Raw genomic sequence first — 23,123 nt, forward strand, 5'->3', positions numbered from 1 at the left:
AGAAATGGTTGAATTATAATATCTGGCTAAATGGCAATTATTAAAAATGTTCATCTGGTAATAGAGGGGTTACTTTAAATACAATAATAGATTTAAAAGTTATACTAAAATTATTGAGGTGAATTTTTTTAATGGGATAAAAATATGTAGGGATGCCCCAATATTCACTACCTTCAGGTTTGTTTTGATAATTTGGATTTTAAATAGTTACAATAGATAAATAGGTATTCAAAAGAGTATCAAAGTGTAAATGCTAAACCATTTATTAATCTAATAAATTTCTTTTACTTTTGCGTGCAAATATTAACCAGATCCAATCCTTAGTTTACATTAGCCAAGACCAGAACCAGACCTACTATTGTACCTCGTGTTTCCCCAATTAAGATAGACTTAATTTTGCTTTCCAATAATTAAAGTACAGTATTACTTTTAGTAATATCAATGATCTCTCACATTTTTATGACTAGGTATTAAGAGAAGTCATGGATGTGCAGGTGGTATAAAGTTCTACCACATCTAACATGTATTGCCTGGAATGTAGCTTTAGGAGATTGCCCAAACATTAAAATGATTACAGAGATGTGGTTTTGTACAATTGATAACCTCCCCAGTTCACAGAATAATTTCTGGCCAAGTGTATACAGTAGTTTGTATTTTATACATTTCAGCTCTGCAGCTGGATTCGCTCACACTAATAAGCAGTTTGATGTTGAAAAGCAAAAGACTCCCCTCTGCAGGGCATGGCAACTAATAACACCAGCTGGCAAAGTGATTTTGGGCCATAAGGCAGAAACAACAAAACAAATTAATCCATTACCTATACCAGAGGTAGGCAAAGTTGGCTCTTCTATGACATGTGGACTTCAACTCCCAGAATTCCTGAGCTAGCATGATTGGCTCAGGAGTTCTGGGAATTGAGGTCCACAAGTCATAGAAGAGCCAACTGCCTACCCCTGACTTACACTACTACTAACACTATTAATTTGCGGCTGATAACAGCTGCATGTTTCTATCCAATGTTGGGGACTCTCCATTAATTCGCCAAATCCCGCGAAAGATCTTAGAAAGAAGCTGGTTTGGGGGATTAACGTGAAACACCAATTCCCGTTTCGACCACCGTGCTGCCCCCACCACACAGAAATTACGGGTTTGTCAATAAAACGTTTCACGGGAACACCTCCAGGGAAGCAATTCCACGCCTGGCCTGAAGAGGGAGGAAAAATCCAAAAAGGCGACCTCTCTCTCTCACCAGAGGGGCGGGGCTTCCGACAATGGGTGGGGCGGATACGTGCTCTGCGTCGCTGAATGTTGTCAGTCTGAAAGATCCGGCATACAAGTAAGGCGGGGGACTTGGGAAGGGATGTTTCCTCTCCCCTCCCCCCCACTTCAATTTAAATTGAGGGAGGGAAGGGAGGGGCCGGTGGTGAAATCGGGAAGCTGATAAAGCGGTCGACGTTAATAGCGTCCCCCTTGTTTAAAGCTCCCTCTGCAGCAGAGGGAGGAAGAGGGGCGCCTTCGGAAACAGCCAGGGGCCCCTTTCCCGTTTTAAGAGCGAGCTTAACGTGACCCGAAAACACGAGTCCCATAAGGGCAAACGTAACGGTCGTCCCTTCATTTTGTGCTAGGGAGGAAAGTGGGGGAGGGGACCCATGAAAACACACCATAAATGGAAGGCGCTGTGTTTAACCTCGTGTCAACATCAAAGGTTTCAGTGGCTGCTTGGGTTGTGCTTTTGTTTCATCCGCACACAACCTTCCAGTTTTGAAGCTGGCGACGATGGTGGGAAGCTCAGGTTTCTTTCGTGATTAAGGGTGGGTGGGTTGAAAAACCAACTTTTCCTTTACCCATCATTGGCTTTCCCTCTTTTTATTGTCCAAGGTTGATTTTTCTATTCAAAGCATTGGTGACAGCCTCGGTTTGTTAGCAGACGAGGATTTGGGGAGCACCTTTGATTAATTTGTGTTCTTTATTTTTTCTTACTGTTTCTGCTTTCTTCCTGGGGATATCCACTGTTTTTTACAAGAGAAATCCTGAATAAGAATTTCAGCATAATTATAATATTGTTGTTGTTGTTGTTGTTGTTGTTGTTGTTGTTGTTGTTATTATTATTATTATTATGTCAGTACAACACAGCAAATGAGATCACTATGCTGGATTTCGTATTTCATCACCAGTCGGGCACTTCCCAAGCACCTAGGACTGCGTGATGTAGCGGCGAATTATGTTTGCCGATCCCAGTAAAGCGGCCTTTTGCAATTGACAGATGGAGATTTTGTCAATTCCAATGGTTTTCAAATGTCTGCTGAGATCCTTTGGTACTGCGCCCAGCGTGCCAAGTACCACTGGGACCACTTTCACTGGCTTATGCCAGAGTCATTGCAGCTCGATTTTTAAATCTTTGTATTTCACTAATTTCTCTAGCTGCTTCTCCTAAATTCTGCTGTCTCCTGGGATTGCGATGTCGATGATCCATACTTTCTTTTTCTCCAGGATCACAATGTCTGGTGTGTTATGCTTCAGAATTCGGTCAGTCTGAAGTCGGAAGTCCCACAGTAGTTTTGCTTGCTCATTTTCGACCACTTTTTCAGGCTTATGATCCCACCAGTTCTTTGCCACTGGTAAATGGTAGTTCCAGCACAAGTTCCAGTGGATAACTAATTATAATAATAATAATAATAATAATAATAATTATTATTATTATTATTATTAAATAAATAATTGATTAGATTTGTATGCCGCCCCTCTCCAAGGACTGGGAGCGGCTCACAACAATAGTGAACAATGTAAACAAATCCAATACTTAAAAAGACATCTAAAAACCCATATCATTAAAATAACCATACAACTCAATCATACCATACATAAACCATATTAGCAAGGGGATACCTCAATTACCCCATGCCTGGTGACATGATGATGATGATTACTATTATTATTGCAGAGGATTGGGAAGAGATGGTTACTTTGTGTTAACTCAGTTTTGATAAAGATTACCTATTGGTAATCTTAAAGAATTCTGAATGTGCATTCTCTTGGGATTGTATCTCTTGATCAGGCATCATCTTTCATATGGGCTTTTTTCTTTTCTTTTCATAGTCCTCACTGTTTTGAAACATATTTTATATTTACACGGAATAAACATAACAAATTGAGGAAATTACCCTAGGACCCAATGGATTGAGACAATTTTTGTCCAATTGCCAACCTTGAAGGTTGTTGAGAATAAATTAGCTTATAGTTCCAGACCATCCAGGAAGAATTGAATTATTTGGCTCCCTTTCAGTCAGGATTCAAGCCTGGTTGTAGTATCAAGACTATTGTGATACATTCAATCTGATGCTGCATTTCTGAAAAGTCTAAAAGAAAGTGATTAATTGAAAACTTTTGTGGTGTTCTCTTTCTTTTCTTGTACAGTGCCTATGAGGTCTGCAGAGGTGGAAAAGCAAATGCAATTCTAAAGTGCATACAAGTAGCCCCTTAATTCATGATCACAATAAAAACTGGAAAATTCATAATGTAGTGGTGCCTGTTAAATGAGCCATGACATGATTGCACCTGATCCTACAACCTTTTTATCATAGCTGTTAAGTCTTCGGAGAGAGGTGGCATACAAATCTAATAAATTATTATTATTATTATTATTATTATTATTATTAATAATGATAATAATAATGATAATAATAATGATAATAATAATAATAATACATTGCATGACCACAACTTGCAACCTCCTGCTAACTTCCCCATTGACGTTGCTTGTCAGAAACTGGCTGGGAAGGTCACAAATAGTGATCATCTGAACATAGATTTATGTTATGGTTGTAAATGTGTGATATTACCAAGCACCCTAAATCACAATCCTATGATTGCGGGGATGCTGTAAGCAACTCACTTTTTTTTCAATCCTGTCGTAACTTTCAATGATCACTAATGGTTATTAAGCAAGTACTGTACTACGTTTTGACCCAAACGATAGCTGGCTTCTGCCCTGCTGATGTAAAAACCAATCTGGTTTCTCAAGCACTCTACCAACTGTGGGAAATTTGAAAGTTATTACATGCAAGAAAAGCAGGTGAAAGATAGCTTTTTGGGGACTGCCTAAAACATTTTTTTCAATCTACGTTGTCATATCTTAGTATGGATGGAAGAAATAGCTTTAAGGAGGATTTTTTTCCCTGCTATCTTTTGGTTAAACATACTTGAAATTGCCGCAATCTATTCCTCCTTTCTGTCTATTTTTGAAGGATAATCTACTCTTATCAGTATGGCAGATGACAATGAAGAATTGTCAGCAGAGGAAGATCTATCGGAATCGGAATCTGAATCAGAGGAAAATATGGAACAGATGAGCATAGACAGCCCAGCTGAACGTAGTGGTCATGTAGCTGTTACTGATGGAAAATGCATGTTTGTTTGGGGCGGATATAAGGTGAGGGATAAAAAGAACTCTAGCTTCCTTTTGAAATGTAATGTTAGATAAAAAATGGAGGTGGAGTCATGTTGTCATGTCCAGGAAGTTAGTGTGATTAAGCTTCATTAGTAAAAGGTACAAGATGTCCTAGGAGGATTTCATGTTGGTGCAGAAATACAATCCAAACATATTTTGTAAACTCAATTTTAAATTGCTACAGTCTTCTAAAATAAGAGTTGTCCAACCATTTTGTGTCATTTGTATTTGAGAGGCATTCCCTTCATTGTTTCACTGAAGTTTGTCTTAAACTACATTTTGATCTGTTGAGATGAAAAGTCAGGTATAAATGATATGAGGGAATAGGATTGACATTTCACAAAAGAGGCTTTCCCCTTTTTGAGTCCAGAAATCATATGCTTCTCAATATATGTTTTGGGGTGAGGGATAGTAATCTCTGTGCTTTAATTAGAATAGGAAAGTCTGGGATGCTTCTCCATTGGTATTGTTTTATTAAGCTGCAGTGTCTTCTTCCTTCCTTCCTGATTCAGAATGCTAAAGTGAGGGGCATTTATGATTTCTATCTGCCAAGAGATGAAATATGGATCTATAACATGGAAACTGAACGATGGTAAGGTACTTGAATGACTTCCATAAATACTCTTCAGCCCTTCTGTCGGAGGATGGAATTGTATAGACCAGTGATGGGGAACCTTTTTTTGGGTCGCGTGCCAAAAGGTGTGTGAGTGTGCTAGTGTGCACACACCTGCCCACAACCATGCCCTTCCCCCACGCATGCGTACAACTCCCATGCTGCCCCTCCCATGCATGCACTCAAACCCAACCCCCGCCCCGCCCACGCTGTCTCTGTACATGCACTGAAGCCTTGGGATAGCAAAAAACAGCCAAATGGGCCAAATACAAGTTTAGAAATGAATAACATTGACCCCTTGGGCCATTTTTTGCCTTCCTCAGGCTTCAGGAGGTTTCCTTAAAGCCTCCGGAGTGCGAAAAATGGCCCAACTGGCAAACCGGAAGTCCGTTTTTCCGAACGTCCAGTTTGTACATTGGGCTGTTTTTTGCCCAATGGTGAAGCCTCTGGCAAAAATGGCCTTCCCCAAGGCCTAAAATCAGCTGGCCAGTGCTCAAATGCACGCTGGAGCTGACATAGGATAATGTCTCATGTGGCCTGCGATATGGCTCCACCTGTGGCACGCATGCCCTAGATGTGCCGCCACGGGTATAGACAAATTTTTGTTATCTCTAGCTACATGCAATTACTGATTTTTTAGAAGGTGTCTGAGAAAGGTTTCACAATACTCATGACGGTTGCTTTCTACCCTAGTTCTGGGTAGGAACTGGAGGGATTCAATTGCAAAACATGGGTGTGAGAAAGGATGTAATATCAACAGCAGAGGCCAGAGAAAAAGAGAAGCTTTGCTGCTGGAAATCTACTTGAAACAATATAATAACAGATTTTTTAAAAATTTCATTGTTTCAAATCAATTTTATAGATAAAGTCTTTAATTTAAAAATACATTGCAGGTAGTCCTTGTCTTAACAACCACAATTAAGTCCAAAATTTCTGGTGCTAACTGAAGCGTTTGTTAAGTGATTTTTGCCCCATTTTTACAACCTTTCTTGCCACTGTTGTTGCATGAATCACTGCAGTTGTCAAGTTTATGAGCAGGTTGTTAAGTGAATCGGTCTTCCCCATTGACTTTGCTTGTCCGAAGGTTGCAGTAGCTGATCACATAACCCCAAGGCACTGTAATTGTCATAAATATGAGTCAGTTGCCAAGCATATGAATTTTGATCACAGGGATGCAACAGTTGTAAGTGTGAAAAATGGCCATGAGTTCATTTTTTCAGTGGTGCTGTAACTTCAAAAATCAGTAAATGAACTGTTGTAAGTTGAGGACTACCTTTAGCTCCTCCCATTGTTTATAAACTTTAATGTTTCATAGAAAAAGCTTTTTATGGGGGGTTTCCTTTCAAATTCCTTGTTTGGGGGCACGCGCAGGAATGAAGAGAGTTTTCCATCCTGCAGGGATCTTACAAGAGAAGAGTATCAGTACTCTGTCCAAATGGTTGGGTTGGTAATATATAAACAAGCCAACAATTGATGTAAGGGCCTGCATTTTGGGGAAGACAGGTGCTGCTTGGTCAGACTAGCTTCTAATCAGTATGTGCTAAAATAAGCAATGTATCAAATTGATTCCCTGTGTTGTGAAGGACAGCTAAGCATTGAAGATAAAAAGATTTATTGCCTGATTCAAGCTCATTTTTTGCCTCTTCCATCTCAGGACAAAACACAGAACCACGGGAGAGGTGCCTCCAGCAATGTCAGGAAGCTGTGCTGTCTGCATGGACCGGGTTTTGTATCTGTTCGGAGGGCACCATGATTGTGGCAACACAAATAAGGTCAGTGATTGGGACTGTGTCAAACTCTCTGATCCATCTGTGAATTTTCTATTTTACTTTCCAACTCTTATTGAATATTTAGAATATGTCAAAGATCCACATGGAAATTGAAAGAGAATTCATTGCCCCATTTTTGGGTGGCTGATTGTTTTTTGTGTATTATGAGTACATCCTGAGTTTGTCACTACTGTGGTACCTTGATACTCAATTGCTTTGAAATGCATTGAATTTGATAGTCAATACATTTTGACGTGAAAATTTTGTTCAAGTACTTGGGGCTCATTTCTTCAGTACTCAACACAGAAACTAAAATTTATCAGTGTCAGCTGCCTTGTGACTCATTATTTCATTATTCCCATTATTTCTTATGGGAAATATTTGTTTGAGCCTCATTGCTTTTGGTACTCATCAAATTTCCTGGAACCATTCTAATACGTTCATAATCATCCTTATGTTATTATGAATTTGATGTTTTGGAAGAAATCCATTTTGGTCCAAATGAATAATTTGGTTTAATATTGTTTTTAAATTTTCTGCCATAATTGCCAAGAATATTTCATAGTCCAAGTTCAAAAGTGAAATTGATCTGTAATTTTTCATTGAGCAATTATCTGAATCTTCTTTTGATATTAAAGTTATATATGCTTCTACCCATGATTTTGGCATTTTGACATGTTTTAATATTTCATTGAATATTTTTTCTTCCAGTACATCCTGTAGTTTTTTATATATTTCTACTGGTAGTCCATCCAGGCCTGGTATTTTGTTGTTTTCTGTTGTTTTTGGATGGCCTCTTTCGACTCCCTTAATGTCCCGCAAGACTGACAAATTTTTGTTATCCAAATAGTTCTTCATGTCCTCTTCCTTGATTTCCCCTCATCTGTACAGCATTTTAAAGAATAAAAAGATTTTTTAAAAATCTGATTTCTGTTCAGTGCATATATCCCCATTAATAGCATTTATTTTTGCCCAGTCACTATCTCTATAATTAAAATCCTACCTTCCAGTGTTGAATTTAACCATTTTCTATTTCCTGTCTCCCCAAAATATATTCCCCCAACCTAAGTGAATATGTTCCCATTTTTCAATAATCTCTTTCTATCCATAACTGTTTTTCTATTGCTTTTGTCAGAGGAAATTTTCCTCTTCGTGTTTGGCCTCTTGTAAACTTACTTATCCTTTGTCCATATTTGGGAAATTGATTCACAGACTTCTGCTTCTTTTGCCAGCTGGACTGGTTTTGGGGAACGAGGATTTTTTGTTTGTTTGATGTGGAAGTTAACAGCCTTAGTAGAATGGTGAATATAAAACTCCTTAGTGACCCGAAGAAAACACTATAAAGTTATTCCTTCTCTCCTGAAAAGAAAGTCCAGCTTTTGCTGTTTGTGCAGAAATGAAGTTTATTGCTACAAATTAAGTAATAGATTCATCATGAAACGTCTGCTGAATTTGGAGGCTTTAGGAATTAGGGGCTCTAAGTTGATGTGACATAGTCCAAAAGAGATGAGACTTCATTTTTTGCCACGGAATTGGAAGTCCAAGTCCTGTCTCTTTATTTCTTTGCAGCTCTACATGCTAAATTCCAGATCAAATGATGGAGTGTTAAAGTGGATCAGAGTGGATTGCCAGGGTATTCCTCCATCATCAAAAGACAAGCTTGGAGTATGGGTTTATAGAAATAAGTAAGAAACTATCAACTATTCCAAAAATTTATTATTTTTCTTGGAAACAATTGTGTGATATATTCTGCTACTTGCATATTTTTTTAAAAAGATGAACGTTTATATTTTAAAAAGATGAATGTTTATATTATGTTTAAAAGTTGGAATAGAAATGGAAAAAAATAGAACTGCTTTGCTCCATTTTCCTTCGTTTATTCTTGCAATTTTGTATGTAACAATTTCTAAGTGGTGGCTTCAGACAGGGATTCTAATGTAAACATAAAACTAAAAATACAGCTTACCAATATTTGAGCATAATTTAAAATGTTGGAGTTACTGATAAGAAACAGTCATCTAAAATAAAACTTAAATTAAAACTATCAGCACAAATCAAAACCAGGTTTCATTTCACTTACAGAATTAATCTAAATTGCTGAAAATTTTTGATATTCAAAAAGGGAGCATGTAATTATGTCCTCAGTTTCCCTGTTAGAAGCAGTTTATGAACATTAAAAAGATTATTAGCAATCTTGAACATCTTTTTGAAATATGTAAAAAAATCTGAAAAACTGTGTTTTAAATATCAACAGGCTAGGGCTTTTTCATCATTTCTGTACAGTAGTTTCCCCTGCTAAGAGCCACAAACCAGCCTTGTACCGTAAGGGTACAAAAGACGCATGTTCCCCCTCCATCTCTCTCAGCAGCGTTAAATGTTCTGGGCAGCCATCTACAGTTTATCACATCTCTTTCCCTGTGCTCAGCATTGTGACAGCCGTCTGTCTATGCCCATCTCCTCTACCGCCTTTGCTCAGAGCCAGGCTGCCAGCTCACTCCTTGGAGCAGCTGCCCTAGAGTGTTGGATGGCGGGGACTATTTATTGATGTATTTAATTATTTATTTCATAGAATTTGTATGCTGCCCCTCTCTGAGGATTCGGGGCGACTCACAACATGTACAAAAAGCAAGAAACAATAATAGCAATCCAAATAATACATTAAAAAACAGTCTTTAAAATTCTAATTAAAAAAAGAAAAACCAACAATATCATTCATTCAACAATCAAACTAAAGCATTCATTGGTCAGGGAGAAGATCTAAGGAACCCCAGGCCTGGCGGCAAGGATGAGTTTTTAAACTGTTCCGGAAGGCAAGGAGGGTGGGGACAGTGCGAATCTCCGGAGGGAGCTGATTCCAGAGGGCTGGGGCCCCCACAGAGAAGGCTCTTCCCCTAGGTCCCACCAGCCGACATTGTTTGGTCGACGGGACCCTAAGGAGACCACTCTGTCGGACCACCGGTTGCTGGGATTTGTGCAGCAGAAGGCGGTCTCGGAGATAGTTTGGTCCTATGCCATGTAGGGCAACACTTCAGGCAGGCAAGCTGCAGAGCAGAGACTGGGTGGTCAGGTCAAGTGACTGGCGACTGGGGGACCGGCTTGGTGGTGTGAACAGCCAGCTGCCGTTACTGGTTCAGCGAACCAAGCCACATGTCCGCTAATGGTTCTCCAAACCAGTCCGAACCGGCAGCATTTCACCCGATTCCCATACTTTCAGATGTACTGTACTGCAACTGCTATAAACTGCAGTAGTCATAACTCACTAACAATTACAGTATATACGATCCCTTGTGAAACTAGTTTGGAAAGATAAAAATAATCTAATCTCATAGCTACTCATTCGGTTTGCTACTAACTAGCTACTCACTAGTTTGGAAAAATAAAAATCATCTAATCTCATAGCTACTCATTCGGATTTCCTTGCTTTTCCCTTTGTTTATTCACAAAACACTGTAAGCCGTATGCATCAAAATGGTTCTTCTAATTTAAATGCAAAATCTCTACTGAATATAAAATATTATAATTACAGTAATCTATCATGATAGTTTATTGTTGTGGTTGATTTTTTCCCCCTTATATCATTTTGAACAGACTTATATTCTTTGGTGGCTATGGCTATTACCCTGATGTGGAACAGGTTGGAACTTTTGAGTTTGATGAATCTTCTTTTTGGGTAATTCATTTTATTTTTCTGAACTGGATTTTTTTAAATAGAAAGTTGGGACTCAACCATGACTTGGCAAAGATGTGTTTCTTCTTACCATCTTTGTGTACATGAAATTGTGTGGAAAGAATTATATCTCAATAATAAGTGCAGGCTTTGTTTTTAAGTCAGCTTAAATTGCTGGCTACAATTTGCATATATTTGAGAAAAAAGGGGATTCCCTTTCAAAAAGACTCATAAGGTTCTCAGTAACAGGAAGGCCAAACTCATCCCCAAAGGATTTTGATAGGAAATGTTCAGAATTTAATCTCTGCTAAAATGAAGGACTGGAAAGACTTTGAGAAATTGCTGCCTTCACTGCTAAAAACTTGTCATCTAAGACAGTACATTTATTCAAGAATTCTATTCATAGAAGCAAATTTGTTTCATTTGGGAAATTATCTTAACAGGACATGGTAAGATAAGGGGCAAATAGATGGGCGACCTCATAATGATATTTGTAAGAATTATTTTGGTTTATTGGATAATAATATATAAATGTAGGTTAATACCTGATAAGATGTTATGGTATACATAATGATGTTTATGCATGGAGTGTGGAAAAAATGAAAAACTTTGCAAATAAATAAATAATAGTGTTGCTATGCAATGAGACAGCATGCTCTCCTCTACTTCCTTCTAAATGCAGTAACCATGATTAAAAAGATCTATCATTTTGAAAGCTAGTTGCTTCCACACTAAGCCAGGTCTTAAAACCCCCACAAAATTGCAAAAAGAACCGAATGTACCCTCCTGCAGCACTTTTCATCCAGCTTGACTGCCTTTCTGCCAACTTGAATGTCTCACAAGTCAAGAAAAAGGCATGATTTAAAAATATTTTCTAGACATGCTACTTTAGTTTGAAATGTTGGAATGTTGGCTTTAGAAAACCTTATAACTTTGTATCTGTTTTTGGCTCAAGAATTCAGGTCTTCCCAGAGGGTGGAATAACCATGTACACGTCCTAGATGCGGAATCCTTTACTTGGAGCCAGCCTGTGACTACGGTAACCCTTAAATAAGTTTCTCTGTGGCAGCTTTAATCTGCTAAATGTCCAGGATCCTGCCCTTCTCCCAGTGTGGATCACCTGGGTACCAATCTTTCTACTGAGGTATATTTAAAGTGCTCCAGAATTAACAGTAACAGTTCCAGTTCATCTTTTACCTTTGTTACTAGTAGATTAATATCAACAGGGCTTACTCAATCCGCCCCCCCCCCCCTGGGTTTTTGTTGTTAATTACAAAAAGTGGTACAGTTGGTTTACGTCCCAGGCCTCTCTTGAATAGATAAGACTATGTTATAAATGGAAGAGAGCTTTTTTTAATTAGTAGCCTGGGAAATAAAGGGGAGACAGACACAATTTTATACCAGGGAGGTCCGTCATTCTTTGAACGATCAGTAAGCAATCGGCTACAAATTGAGGACTACCTTTTGACTACCTGTATTTTCCCTAACCTAGTGCTCTCCAGTTGTGTTAAACTGAAACACCATTGTTCATTTATGAGTATGAGTGGCCATGAAGTTTTAGTTCCCTGCATGTTAAGAACATCAGATTGGAGAAAAGTGATCTAAAGAGTACATTTGAGACAATGTCATATTCCGGGGGTTCCCACTAGGCCATGAGCTGTTTGCAACCAGGCCACGGAAACAGTGGGTGAATGCACACACGTGCGCATTTCCACTTGCGTGAGCAACGGACAAGCACATGCACTCATGCTCCATCTGCATGAGAGGCGGCGTATGTGCATGTCACTCGTGAAAATGGAGCTGTGCATGTTTGCCAGCTGCGCATGCGCAGAGTCATCCCCCCTCCCCCCGCTGCTCCACAAAGCCAGAAAGATTGGGGAATTCTGTTATAGAATTGAAGAGTGAGAGAAGGAAACATCAGATCGTCCAAAATGCAGCCGCACAAGCAGTTTTGGGCCTGCCAAGACATGCCCATATCTCATCATCACTCCGTGGACTGCACTGGCTTCCAATTTGTTTCCAGACACAATTCAAAGTGTTGGTTATGACCTATAAAGCCCTACATGGCATAGGACCAGACTATCTGCGAGACCGCCTTCTGCTGCACGAATCCCAGCGGCCGGTGAAGTCCCACGGAGTTGGTCTCCTTAGGGTCCCATCGACCAAACAATGCCGGTGTCAGGTGAACAATTTAGACATCTGAGAAAATAAATGAACTTCCACGTCTTATTTCTTTTAGCGTAGAGTCATATTTATTAACAGAGCCAAATTAGATTCAACATGCTTCATTCCAACTTAAGGTCCCTTAAGATTACATCCAGGTCAAAAAGCTCATCTACCATCCCCACACCCACAAGGACAATCATGTGGACAAATCCAATGCAGAGATTTCTAATTCCTTCCTGTGTTCAGTTACTTTAGATTCTGCGTGAAAGAATGTGTGCTACGTGGTATATTCTCTCTCAAAAAAAAACATTTTTTTTCTTTTACTGTGTCAGGCCAGCCTTTGAATCACATTTTTACCTTGGGCCTGACAGCTGGCTGGTGGGACCTAGGGGAAGAGCCTTCTCTGAGGGGGCCCCGGCCCTCTGGAATCAGCTCTCCCCAGAGATTCGCACTGCCCCCACCCTCCTTGCCTTCTGAAAGAGTTTAAAAACTCATATTTGCCGCCAGGCCTGGGGTTTTTAGATCGTCCTCCCTGACCAATGAATGTTTTTAGTATGATTGTTGAATGGTAGTGATAGCTTTTTTAAATTAGATTTTTTAAAGAATTGTTTTTAAATGAATTAATTGGATTGTTTACTATTGTTTTCTGTTTTTGTATATGTTGTGAGCTGCCCCGAGTCCCCGGAGAGGGGCGGCATACAAATCCAAATAAATAAATAAATAAATAAATAAATATTCCCTTTTCTCAATTGCCACCAGAATAATATTTTCTGGAATTCTCCACCCAGGGTAAATCACCATCGCCCCGAGCAGCCCATGGTTGTGCTGCAGTTGGAAACAGAGGATATGTCTTTGGAGGCAGATATCAAGTGAGTAGGAATGCAGAATGGAGGTACAGTTTCCTCTCAGAGGACCAACTGCACTAAGCCCACGTCTCTCCCTCTCTTCTCAGGATACTAGAATGAATGATCTTTATTTCCTTAATCTGGAAACATGGGAATGGCAGGAAATGTAAGTATGTCGTTCTTTTCCTCCATAATTGTGTTTCCTTTCAGCATGGAATGTTTAATTTTACAAAATGTATATCCTGCGCTTCTAGGTAATTTCTAAGGTTTTGGCCATTTCTCACATTCGACTTTTTAGGGATGAAAGCTGCGACGAAATATTTTCTGTTATTTTTTCCCTTGAAAATGGTTCCAGGTGAAATTCAAAATTTTTCCCTACTGCTTCTGTGGGCGTGGCAGGGGAAGGATATTTCAAAATCTCCATTCCCTCCCCACTCCTGGGGGAATGATATTAAAAAATATCCATTCCCATCTCAATTCTGGGGCCAGCCAGAGGTGGTATTTGCTAGTTCTCTGAACTATTCAAAATTTCTGGTGCCGGTTCTACAGAGTCTATAAGACGCTGCTTAATTTCACCCCTCCATTTACAGTATTTCACTTAGTATTAGGTGAATCAAAGCATATGGACTTTTCTTCAAACGACGTGGTTCACCAGAAAACTCTTTGGGTCTCAAGAATTTCTGCAATGTAGGTGTTCCTTACCTTTATCTTGACAGATCTCTCTCTCAGTCTGTAGATCTCTATATAAAGTTCTGTATTTTTATCCACTGCTCACAAAATCTTTACAGTTTTGTCTATAGAGGTTGTCAATCATCCAGATCACGGTTGTCCCAAAAGTGGGTGGCTTTTTTTTTTTTTCAAAAAAGGCAACTGGACTTTCTGATTTTTTGTTAGTTGGAACTTGGAAGAGAAGCAAAATGTCTTAAAGAAAAATGAGAAAGTTCAGTTGCCCTCAAAATAAAAAGTACCTTTGAGACAGTTTACAATTTTACATCCAGGGTAGACGTTTCTGCCCGTGTGAGCCTTGGTTTTCTTTATTGGTGTGTTCTTCTCTCCCCTCCACAGAGTTGTGCAGGGCATTTGCCCTGTTGGACGATCTTGGCATTCTTTAACCACCATTTCCTCGGATCATCTCTTCCTCTTTGGTGGTTTCACAACTGACAAGCAGCCACTCAGTAAGTAAATTTTAGAAGCGTAGATACCATTCAATTTCTGGGATTATCAGTTTTGTGGGAGAAGAATCCTTAATCCTGTGCCTTGGGTTTATTTTTGCTTCCATCTGATGATTTCACAAGCCCCTTTAAATCATTCATCATCTTTTAAAGCCCCTATAATCCACCTCTAGGCTATCATATCACTCCTTTCACAAGCACCTTTAAATGAGGGGTAGTATAATCCAATAAATGTATGGGATGTTTCTTTAATCAGCATCAGTCTCGGAGAGGGGCGGCATACAAATCTAGTAAATTGAATTGAATTGTCACACTTTGCACAGTAGTTTTTGTTTATACAGGTAGTCCTCAATTTACAACCACAACTGAGCCCAAAATTTATGTTGCTTTGTTAAGTGACCCCCCACCCATTGTATGCCGCCCCTCGGAGAAGGGCGGCATACAAATCTAATAAATTATTATTATTACAGTATTAATATTATAACTTCTCTTGCGACACTTGAGTGAATAATTGCAGTTGTCAAGTCAGTAACTCGGTTGTTAAGTGAATCTGGCTTCCCCATTGACTCTGCTGGTCAAAAGATCCCAAATGGTGATCACATGATCCTGGGACACCACAGCCATCATAAATATGAACCAATGGGCAAGTGTCCAAATTTTGATCACGTGACCATGGGGGGGATGCTAAATTGTTGTAAGTGTGAAAAACGATCGTGTCACTTTTTTCAATACTGTTGTAGCTTTAGACAGTCACTGAACAAACTGTTGTAATTCGACAACTATATGTATAAACAAAAGCAAAACTCTGAAGTGATTTAATATCACCAAGAAGGGCAGAGCATGCTCTAGTTGTGTTACATGTAATAAATATTTGGCCTCTTGTTGGATGTAGATTAGAATTGCCCCCACCCTCCCTGTCTTTTGTAAACTACTCAAGACTCACTTATACCACCAGGCATGGGGGAGTTGAGACACCTTTCCCCCAGGCTTTTTTTATACTTTATGTTTGCTATGAATGTGCTGTTTGGTTTTTTTTTAAAAAATGATAGGGTTTTATATGTTTTTTTAATATTAGATTTGTGCCACTACTATATTGTTTTTATTACTGCTGTGAGCCACCCCGAGTCTTCGGAGAGGGGCAGCATACAAATCTAATTAATAATAATAATAATAATAATAATAATAATAATAATAATAATAATAATAATGTAGTTCTATTTTTCTCTAATTACAAAAATTACAGTGTATTTATGAAATAGGGTCTGGAAATATCTCTACCATTTCATGAGTGGTGTGGGGTCCTAGAGGTAGAGCTCTCAACTCACACCCAGGAGGCTGTGAGTTCGATCCTAAGTAAAGACAGATATTTCTCTCTCTGGACACACTGAGAATATTATCTGCTGGGGGGGAAAAAAACCCTCAGCATTGGCAACAGGAAGGACATCTAGCCAGTAAACACTCAGCTCCATTCAGTTGTCCAGACTCTACCCGGCAAGGGATTATGGGGGCATTAAAAGAGGAGGATGATTTCATGGTAATTTCTTTGCCAGGGAGGGAGATTCCAAATTACTTAAGAAATAAATTAAATTGACGAGCCTTTTTTTTTTTAAAAAAATTGTAACAAAGAATATAGCTATGTGGGGCATCTTGTGGTTTGGCCTTCAAATATGTAGCCTTTGAGCCCTGTGCTAGCAGCGGTAGGTCTTCCCATGGGAGCCCAGAGCCTCAGGTGATGCCTCTAAGTCTGTACTTTGGACCATCTTGTGACCCAACCTAGTTCCTTTGGGAAGCATTGAATACATGCCTCCTCAGTTAAAAGTCTCTTTGCATTGCAGGTGACGCCTGGATCTATTGCATCAGTAAAAATGAATGGATACAGTTTGAACACAACTATTTAGAGAAACCCCGGTAAGACAGTAGCACAAGAACTGCATTGCATTTCTTCATCCCAAATTTACTACAGCTTCATATGTCCAACTGTCATGCATCTTGCTTTCAGTCAATAAGAAGTTGTTATAGTACAGCGGTGTTTTTTCAAATTTAAGTTATTGTGTGGCCTGAGAATTCTTGGAGTTGAAGGCCACGTATTTTAAAGTTGGCAAGTTTGAAAAACACTGCAGTATATTAACCCTCAGAGAAACATTTTGTTTTGTCTTTTAATTTTGCCACCCTGACCATCCCATTTTTGGCTTCCCCAGTCCCCAGAAGCACATTGTAAGCCTCCCAAACCTTCTGCGCATACAGGTTTTTCCCTTCCCACCCCCAGGAGCACTCTGCAGGCCTCCCAAGCCCGTTTTCCCCAAAAAGGGATACTTTTTCACAAAAAAACACATTTTTGGCCTCCTGAAACCTCCTTCCCCCCATGTGTCCCGTTTTTGCCCTCCCCAGTCGCCAAGAACACTCTGCAGGCTTCCCAAAACCTTCACACATTCCAGTTTTTTTTAAAAACAGGACGCACGGGGTGGGGGTTGGGAGGCCAAAAGCAGGGCCTTATTTGGTCTATAAGATGCACAGACATTTCCACCCACTTTTTTAGGGTGAGAAGTGCACCTTATAGTCTGAAAAATACAGTAATACAGTAGATTCCAGTTGCTATCAGTGTATACTTGATGGGCTGATGTACCCCACCCACATCCAATGTTTATTTAGCTTGTAGCATGCAACTGAAGCCATAGTTACTGCTGTGATTTGTGAATATTCTCACAGTTTCTTGTGCCCTTGGCTCCTTTGTCCTGTTGCATTCTCAATAGTGCAAATGTTCTATCTACAGACTCTGGCACACTGCCTGTTCAAGCGATGAGGGAGAAGTGATCGTCTTTGGGGGCTGTGCCAGCAATTTACTTGCCCATCACAAAGCAGTAAGTTCTTTTATCAGGTCTATGTGGATTTTTTTTCTCAGTTCACTGACTTTGACTGAGTTTTGAGCTCAAAGCAGCTGGTAAGAAAAGCAGTACAGTGATACCTCCTCTTACAAACTTAATTGGGTCCAGGACGAGGTTCATAATTTGAAAAGTTCGCAAGACAAAACAATGTTTCCCATAGGAATCAATGGAAAAGCGATTAATGCGTGCAATCCCAAAATTCACCCCTTTTGCCAGCTGAAGTGCCCATTTTCGCGCTGGTGGGATTCCCCTGAGGCTCCCCTCACTGGGAAACCCCACCTCCGGACTTCTGCGTTTTTGCGATGCTGCAGGGGAATCCCAGCAGGAGAATCCCAGCATCGCAAAAACGGGCGCTTCGCTAGCAGCGGAAGTCTGGAGGTGGGGTTTCCCAGCGAAGGAAGCCTCAGTGAAATTGCAGCATTGAATCGCCAGAATGCCCCGCCTCCAGACTTCCATTGCCAGCCGAAGTGCCCGTTTTCACGCTTCGCTAGCAACGGAAGTCCGGAGGCGGGGCATTTTGGCGATGATGGCAGCGGGTTCGTAAGGTGAAATAGTTTGGAAGAAGAGGCAAAAAATATCTTAAACCCCGGGTTCGTATCTCGAAAAGTTCGTATGACAAGGGGTTCGTAAGACGAGGTATCACTGTACAGTGAACCCTCGAGTTTCGCGTCCTCAAGGATCGCGAAAGGGCTATTTCGCGAGTTTTCAACCCGGAAGCGGCCCCAGCAACAGCGTGGGCGGGCGGGCGATGCCCGCACGCTTGGGGACATCGCAGCTCCGCTCCCCAGCTGGGGAGCCGAGCTAGGGAGTCCCCACCGCGCGCGCGTTGCTGGGGAAAGCGCGCGCGCTTGGGGAATCCCTAGCTCCGCTTCCCAGCTGGGGAGCCGAGCTAGGGAGTCCCCACCGCGTGCGCGTTGCTGGGGAAAGCGCGCGCGCTTGGGGAATCCCTAGGCGCGCTTTCCCCAGCAACGCGCGCGCGGTGGGGACTCCCTAGCTCGGCTCCCCAGCTGGGGAGCGGAGCTAGGGATTCCCCAAGCGCGCGCGCTTTCCCCAGCAACGCGCGCGCGGTGGGGACCACCTAGCTCGGCTCCCCAGCTGGGAAGCGGAGCTAGGGATTCCCCAAGCGCGCGCGCTTTCCCCAGCAACGCGCGCGCGGTGGGGACTCCCTAGCTCGGCTCCCCAGCTGGGAAGCGGCCCCAGCAACAGCGTGAGCAACGGGGTGGGCGGGCGCGAGCAACGGGGTGGGCGGGCGAAGGGCGGGCGGTAGTGGAAGCAAAAACACCATCTGCGCACGCGCAGATGGTGTTTTTACTTCCGCACCGCTACTTCGCTAAAAATCGATCATCGCGTGGGGTCCTGGAACGGAACCCTCGCGATGATCGAGGGTTCACTGTATATGCAATTCTCTGGTCCATTTTTACTAAGGCATGATTCCACCGATCTGTTGCAGTGCATTCAGGCCTGGGTTTAGGGCAACCTGCCCATTTATTTTCATCTAGCAGTGCAATCATAAGAGCAGCAAAGGGCAGCACTTTTGTAACCCCAAAGGGATAGTTTAAATTCAACCAGCAATTTATTTAGCATATGGGGATTAGGTTCAAGTGGGATGACTTCCTGAAGTTACTTAATTGACAGTCTTTTTTTTAGTAGATTCTGTTGTTTCTCTGTGTCATATATGTGGGTATATGCATAATTTTTTTACTTACTTATTTTGTCATGTTTACTGAGTTTATATTGGAGGCGGTGATCTTTTCTGTATTCAGTGAAATTAGCATACATTCAGAGTAACAATAAAGCTATTCTATTTCATTGCATTCATAAATTGTTCGATACTGAGTTGTGTTCGCATGGCTATTTCCTCCCATTAAAACCCTGCTGTTCTGTTCGAAAAAAACTCCCTAATCTTATGTTTCTGGGTCTATTTGACCTGGACTGCAAATTGATCATTTTAGGTACTTATATTTGGTCTTTTTGAAAGCTTTTTTCACCTGGAAACAAGTTTGAACATTTCTGCACACAATGGAATGAAAATTGAACAGAAAAAAATAATCCTTATTGGTTTATTTTGCACATAAATGTGCCTCCCCCCCCCGTTTTTGTGAATTCTTTTTAGGTTTATTGCTAATTTTGCCTGCAAAATGCATTCTATTTTACTAAAGTTGGTGTGGGATTGGTAGCTTGAACATTTCTGAACATAATGATATGAAAATTGAACTGAAAAAAATGATCCTTATTGGTTTATTTTGCTCATAAATGGGCCCCCATGCTTATACTCAAATAGGCTTATACTCGCGTAGGCTTATACCCGAGTATAAAACAATATGGTTCGTAACTCGAACAAAGTTCGTAAGAAGAGGCAAAATTTTGCTGAACCCCGGGTTCGGTTCGGGGGGGGGGGTGCTGGCAAGCCCCCCAGGCCGCCTGCGACCTTTTAAAACACCCGCGCCGCTTCGCAGCTGTCTCCTGAAGCCGAACGCTAAAGCCGAACTTCCGGCTTCGGCTTCGGGAGACAGCTGCGAAGCGGCGCGGGTGTTTTAAAAGGTCGCAGCCGGCCTGGGGGGCTTGCCAGCAACCTCCCGAACCGAACCCGGGGTTCAGCAAAATTTTGCCTCTTCTTAAGAACTTTGTTCGAGTTACGAACCGGCGTTCGGGAGGCTTCTGGGAAGCCCCGCCGCCCGGCTGTCACCTTTTAAAACAGCCGCGCGGCTTCCCAGCAGTCTCCAAACGCCGGTTCGTAACTCGAAGAAAGTTCGTAAGAAGAGGCAAAAATTTTCCGAAACCCAGGTTCGTATCACGAGTTGTTCGTAAGACGAGGGGTTCATATCTTGAGGTACCACTGTACCTAAAAAAAATCATTTTGGTCCGGGTCTATATGACCCGAAACAGAGTCAACGTGATTTTTTTTTTTGCCCAGAAAATTTTCCCCCCACCCCCACAAATATTTTTATGATGATCAGCCATATTAAAATGAGTAAATGAATGCATAAGATATTAAAAATATTTCGGATTTGAAGCCTGCGTAAATATAAAGTGAGAATGTTTGCAAGCAGCCAAGGGGGGGGGGGGAGGGCTTATTTATGATTGTAAACAACCAATAAGAAATATTTATTTCAGTTCATTTATATTTTTCTTATATTCAGAAATGTTCAAACTACCAATCCCACACCAACTTTAGTAAAATTGAACACATTTTGCAAGCAAAACTATCCATAAATTGAAAAAGATTTCACAAAAATGGGGGGGGGGGCATGCATTCTATCAGCAAAATAAACCAATAAGAATTACTTTTTTCATTTCAATTTTCATATCATTGTGTGCAGAAATGTTCAGACTACTTTCCAAGTGAAAAAAGTATTCAAATTGACCAAACATAAGCACTTCAAATGAAGAGTTTTCGGTCCGGGTCAGGGTGACCCGGGAACAGAAGAAGTGTGACTTTTTGTTTTTCAGCAAGAAAGAAACCCCCCACCCCCCAAAAAAAATTCTCATAGACAACCCCTGAAATGATGAAAAGTCATGAAATTTCAAGTTTCAGATATGCATTGGCTTCGGGTCACATACGACCCGAACAGAACAGCAGGGTTAATGTTCTTTCATGCAAATCAAAGATCTCTGTCCTAGACTATCTTGCTGATACTGTATTTGTTTTTCATGAAAGCACAGAGGACACATTACCCAAAAGGTTAAGTGTTGCTTGTTAGCTATAGAAATCATGGAAATAAATCTCCGTATACAACCCAATTGATGTTGGGAGGGTTGGCAGCTGGTGGCTGAACTGCAGTATATGTGAAAGTGAGTTCCAAAGACTATAACCATTGCTCATTAGCATTTTTCATTTATTGAGTCACAGTGATTTACAGTAAATAATCTAATTTTTCATTGAGTCACTTTTTAAAATTCTGCCTCTTGTGCAGGAAGTTTGAGCATCATGATTTATTGTCTTCACACACCTTGTGAGGTAGACTTGTTTGAGAAGCTATATAGAGGCTAGACAAGGATTTAAACTCTTATTTCTCATCCAGGTTCAGCATTCTGTTCTCTCCCTTGTGAATTGTAGATTGAGCTTCTCAGTCATGAAATTTCAGTTCTAATTGTTTCTTTGCTTTCAGGAACATAGTAATGAGATACTTGTGTTTTCTCTTCAACCCAAATCCCTGGCAAGGTATTTTTAATTAACTTTCAATGTTATTTTCTTTGATAAATATGCAAAATGAGAATGGGGAGATATAAATCTGTACTATGAGATCTATTTATTTCGGTATTAGGCCAGTTTCCTCAAACTTGTGTCTTCTACAAATTCATGAATCAGACTGCTGAGTAGATGCTGTGCTTTATTAGGTCTAAGATTACTTTTATCTGTTGCCTTAAGAAACCTTCAAATACAAGAAAATTCAATAGAAATGGATAGATGTCCATCACGTTCTTATCACACTTGATCCTGCATTTGTATGCTGTTAAGTAGGAAACAGAAAAACAACAATTTGTCTGAAATTCTAAGTTTCTTTTTCTTTACTTCCCCCTCCAGATTGTGTTTAGAGACTGTTATGTGCTTTAAAGAAATCCTGTCCAGTTCCTGGCACTGCCTTCCCAAGCACCTGCTCCACAGACTCAACCAGCGTTTTGGTAGTAACAACACATCTGGATCATAGGGAGAATCTTCACTGGTCATACTGTATATATAGATGGCCTTTCTATAACAAGATGTAATAATTTTAATATCCCTGAACGACAAAACGAAATTTGTATAGATTAAATGTTCCTGTGTTGTAATTAGTGGCCATGCTGCTTTCATATCTTTTCATTGCATGTCAATAGCTTAGAAAGAGAACCTATTTTTATGTAAAATTTGGTTGCAATAAATGTTACTATTTAATGCAACTGTGGAGACACTCACTTTTTCTCCTACACAAGAAGCCTTGTGTAAGATTGCATTTCATTCCATATTGCACAACCCCATATTTCTTCAATCTAGAGTCAGGAATCTTCAACACAGCATTGCCTTACATGCAAAATTAAAAATTAGCTGTTTCTATTACTCCTGATTTCTGAGAAAGGGTAAACATTACATTTTGGCATCTAGTGCCTCTAATACTGAAAAGCATATTCTGGAACAGGACTTCTTGAGAATGGTGGTTAAATTTTATCAATTTTATGAAAGCTAAGTCAGTAATTAATTATTTCCTTTTAAACATGTATTAAATGCATTATCCTGTTTCATGTCAATTTTTTCAAATTATCCAGAGTCTTCTAATATGGGGGGCCCCAATCTCCGGTCCATGGAAAAATCACTGTTTACGGAACTGGTCCCTAGTGGCCAAAAGTTTGGAGGCTGCTTTCTAACATAATAAAGATGATCATGTAAAGACAATCTAGCAAAAGAAGATGCAATGAAAATAAAATCAGTTCTATGCCGTAGCAAAAGAGTACAAATATGAAATGTGAAACACAGCCCAGTTGGTCACAATGAATCAAACATTGTACCAGGCTGGATCAAAAGTGCTTTCCAATATAAATCTACTTTCTAGGAAGAAGATGAAGTTACCTTAAGACCCGGGAGAGAGG

At 40.4% G+C, this 23,123-nt stretch overlaps 1 protein-coding gene across 3 annotated transcripts; it reads left to right on the top strand.

The window, feature by feature from the left end:
* The first annotated feature begins 1,250 nt into the window (after positions 1-1,250).
* KLHDC2 (kelch domain containing 2) lies at positions 1,251-22,773 on the top strand. Of its 3 annotated transcripts, none has more exons than XM_070748979.1 (14): positions 1,251-1,336; positions 4,245-4,429; positions 4,960-5,039; positions 6,715-6,832; positions 8,399-8,514; positions 10,418-10,499; positions 11,452-11,535; positions 13,451-13,531; positions 13,615-13,673; positions 14,573-14,682; positions 16,515-16,587; positions 17,450-17,537; positions 21,671-21,723; positions 22,087-22,773. In XM_070748979.1, the coding sequence occupies exons 2-14, from the start codon at positions 4,265-4,267 to the stop codon at positions 22,208-22,210; spliced, it is 1,233 nt and encodes a 410-aa protein (XP_070605080.1). In that variant the 5' UTR covers positions 1,251-1,336; positions 4,245-4,264; the 3' UTR covers positions 22,211-22,773. The 3 variants fall into 3 exon arrangements, with proteins under 3 accessions (XP_070605080.1, XP_070605088.1, XP_070605094.1); XM_070748987.1 differs by having other exon boundaries at positions 1,331-1,811; XM_070748993.1 differs by having other exon boundaries at positions 1,331-1,779.
* Positions 22,774-23,123: the final 350 nt, after the last annotated feature.

Source organism: Erythrolamprus reginae, chromosome 1, assembly GCF_031021105.1.
Source record: "Erythrolamprus reginae isolate rEryReg1 chromosome 1, rEryReg1.hap1, whole genome shotgun sequence".
Taxonomy (NCBI): Eukaryota; Metazoa; Chordata; class Lepidosauria; order Squamata; family Dipsadidae; genus Erythrolamprus; species Erythrolamprus reginae.

What these genes read in the sequence shown, in the direction of transcription:
- KLHDC2 (XM_070748979.1), top strand. Translation starts at nt 4,265, where the DNA reads ATGGCAGATGACAATGAAGAATTGTCAGCAGAGGAAGATCTATCGGAA. An exon ending in ATTGTGGCAACACAAATAAG is followed by an intron (nt 6,833 to 8,398) that starts GTCAGTGATTGG and finishes ATTTCTTTGCAG; the next exon opens with CTCTACATGCTAAATTCCAG. An exon ending in AACTGACAAGCAGCCACTCA is followed by an intron (nt 14,683 to 16,514) that starts GTAAGTAAATTT and finishes TTTGCATTGCAG; the next exon opens with GTGACGCCTGGATCTATTGC.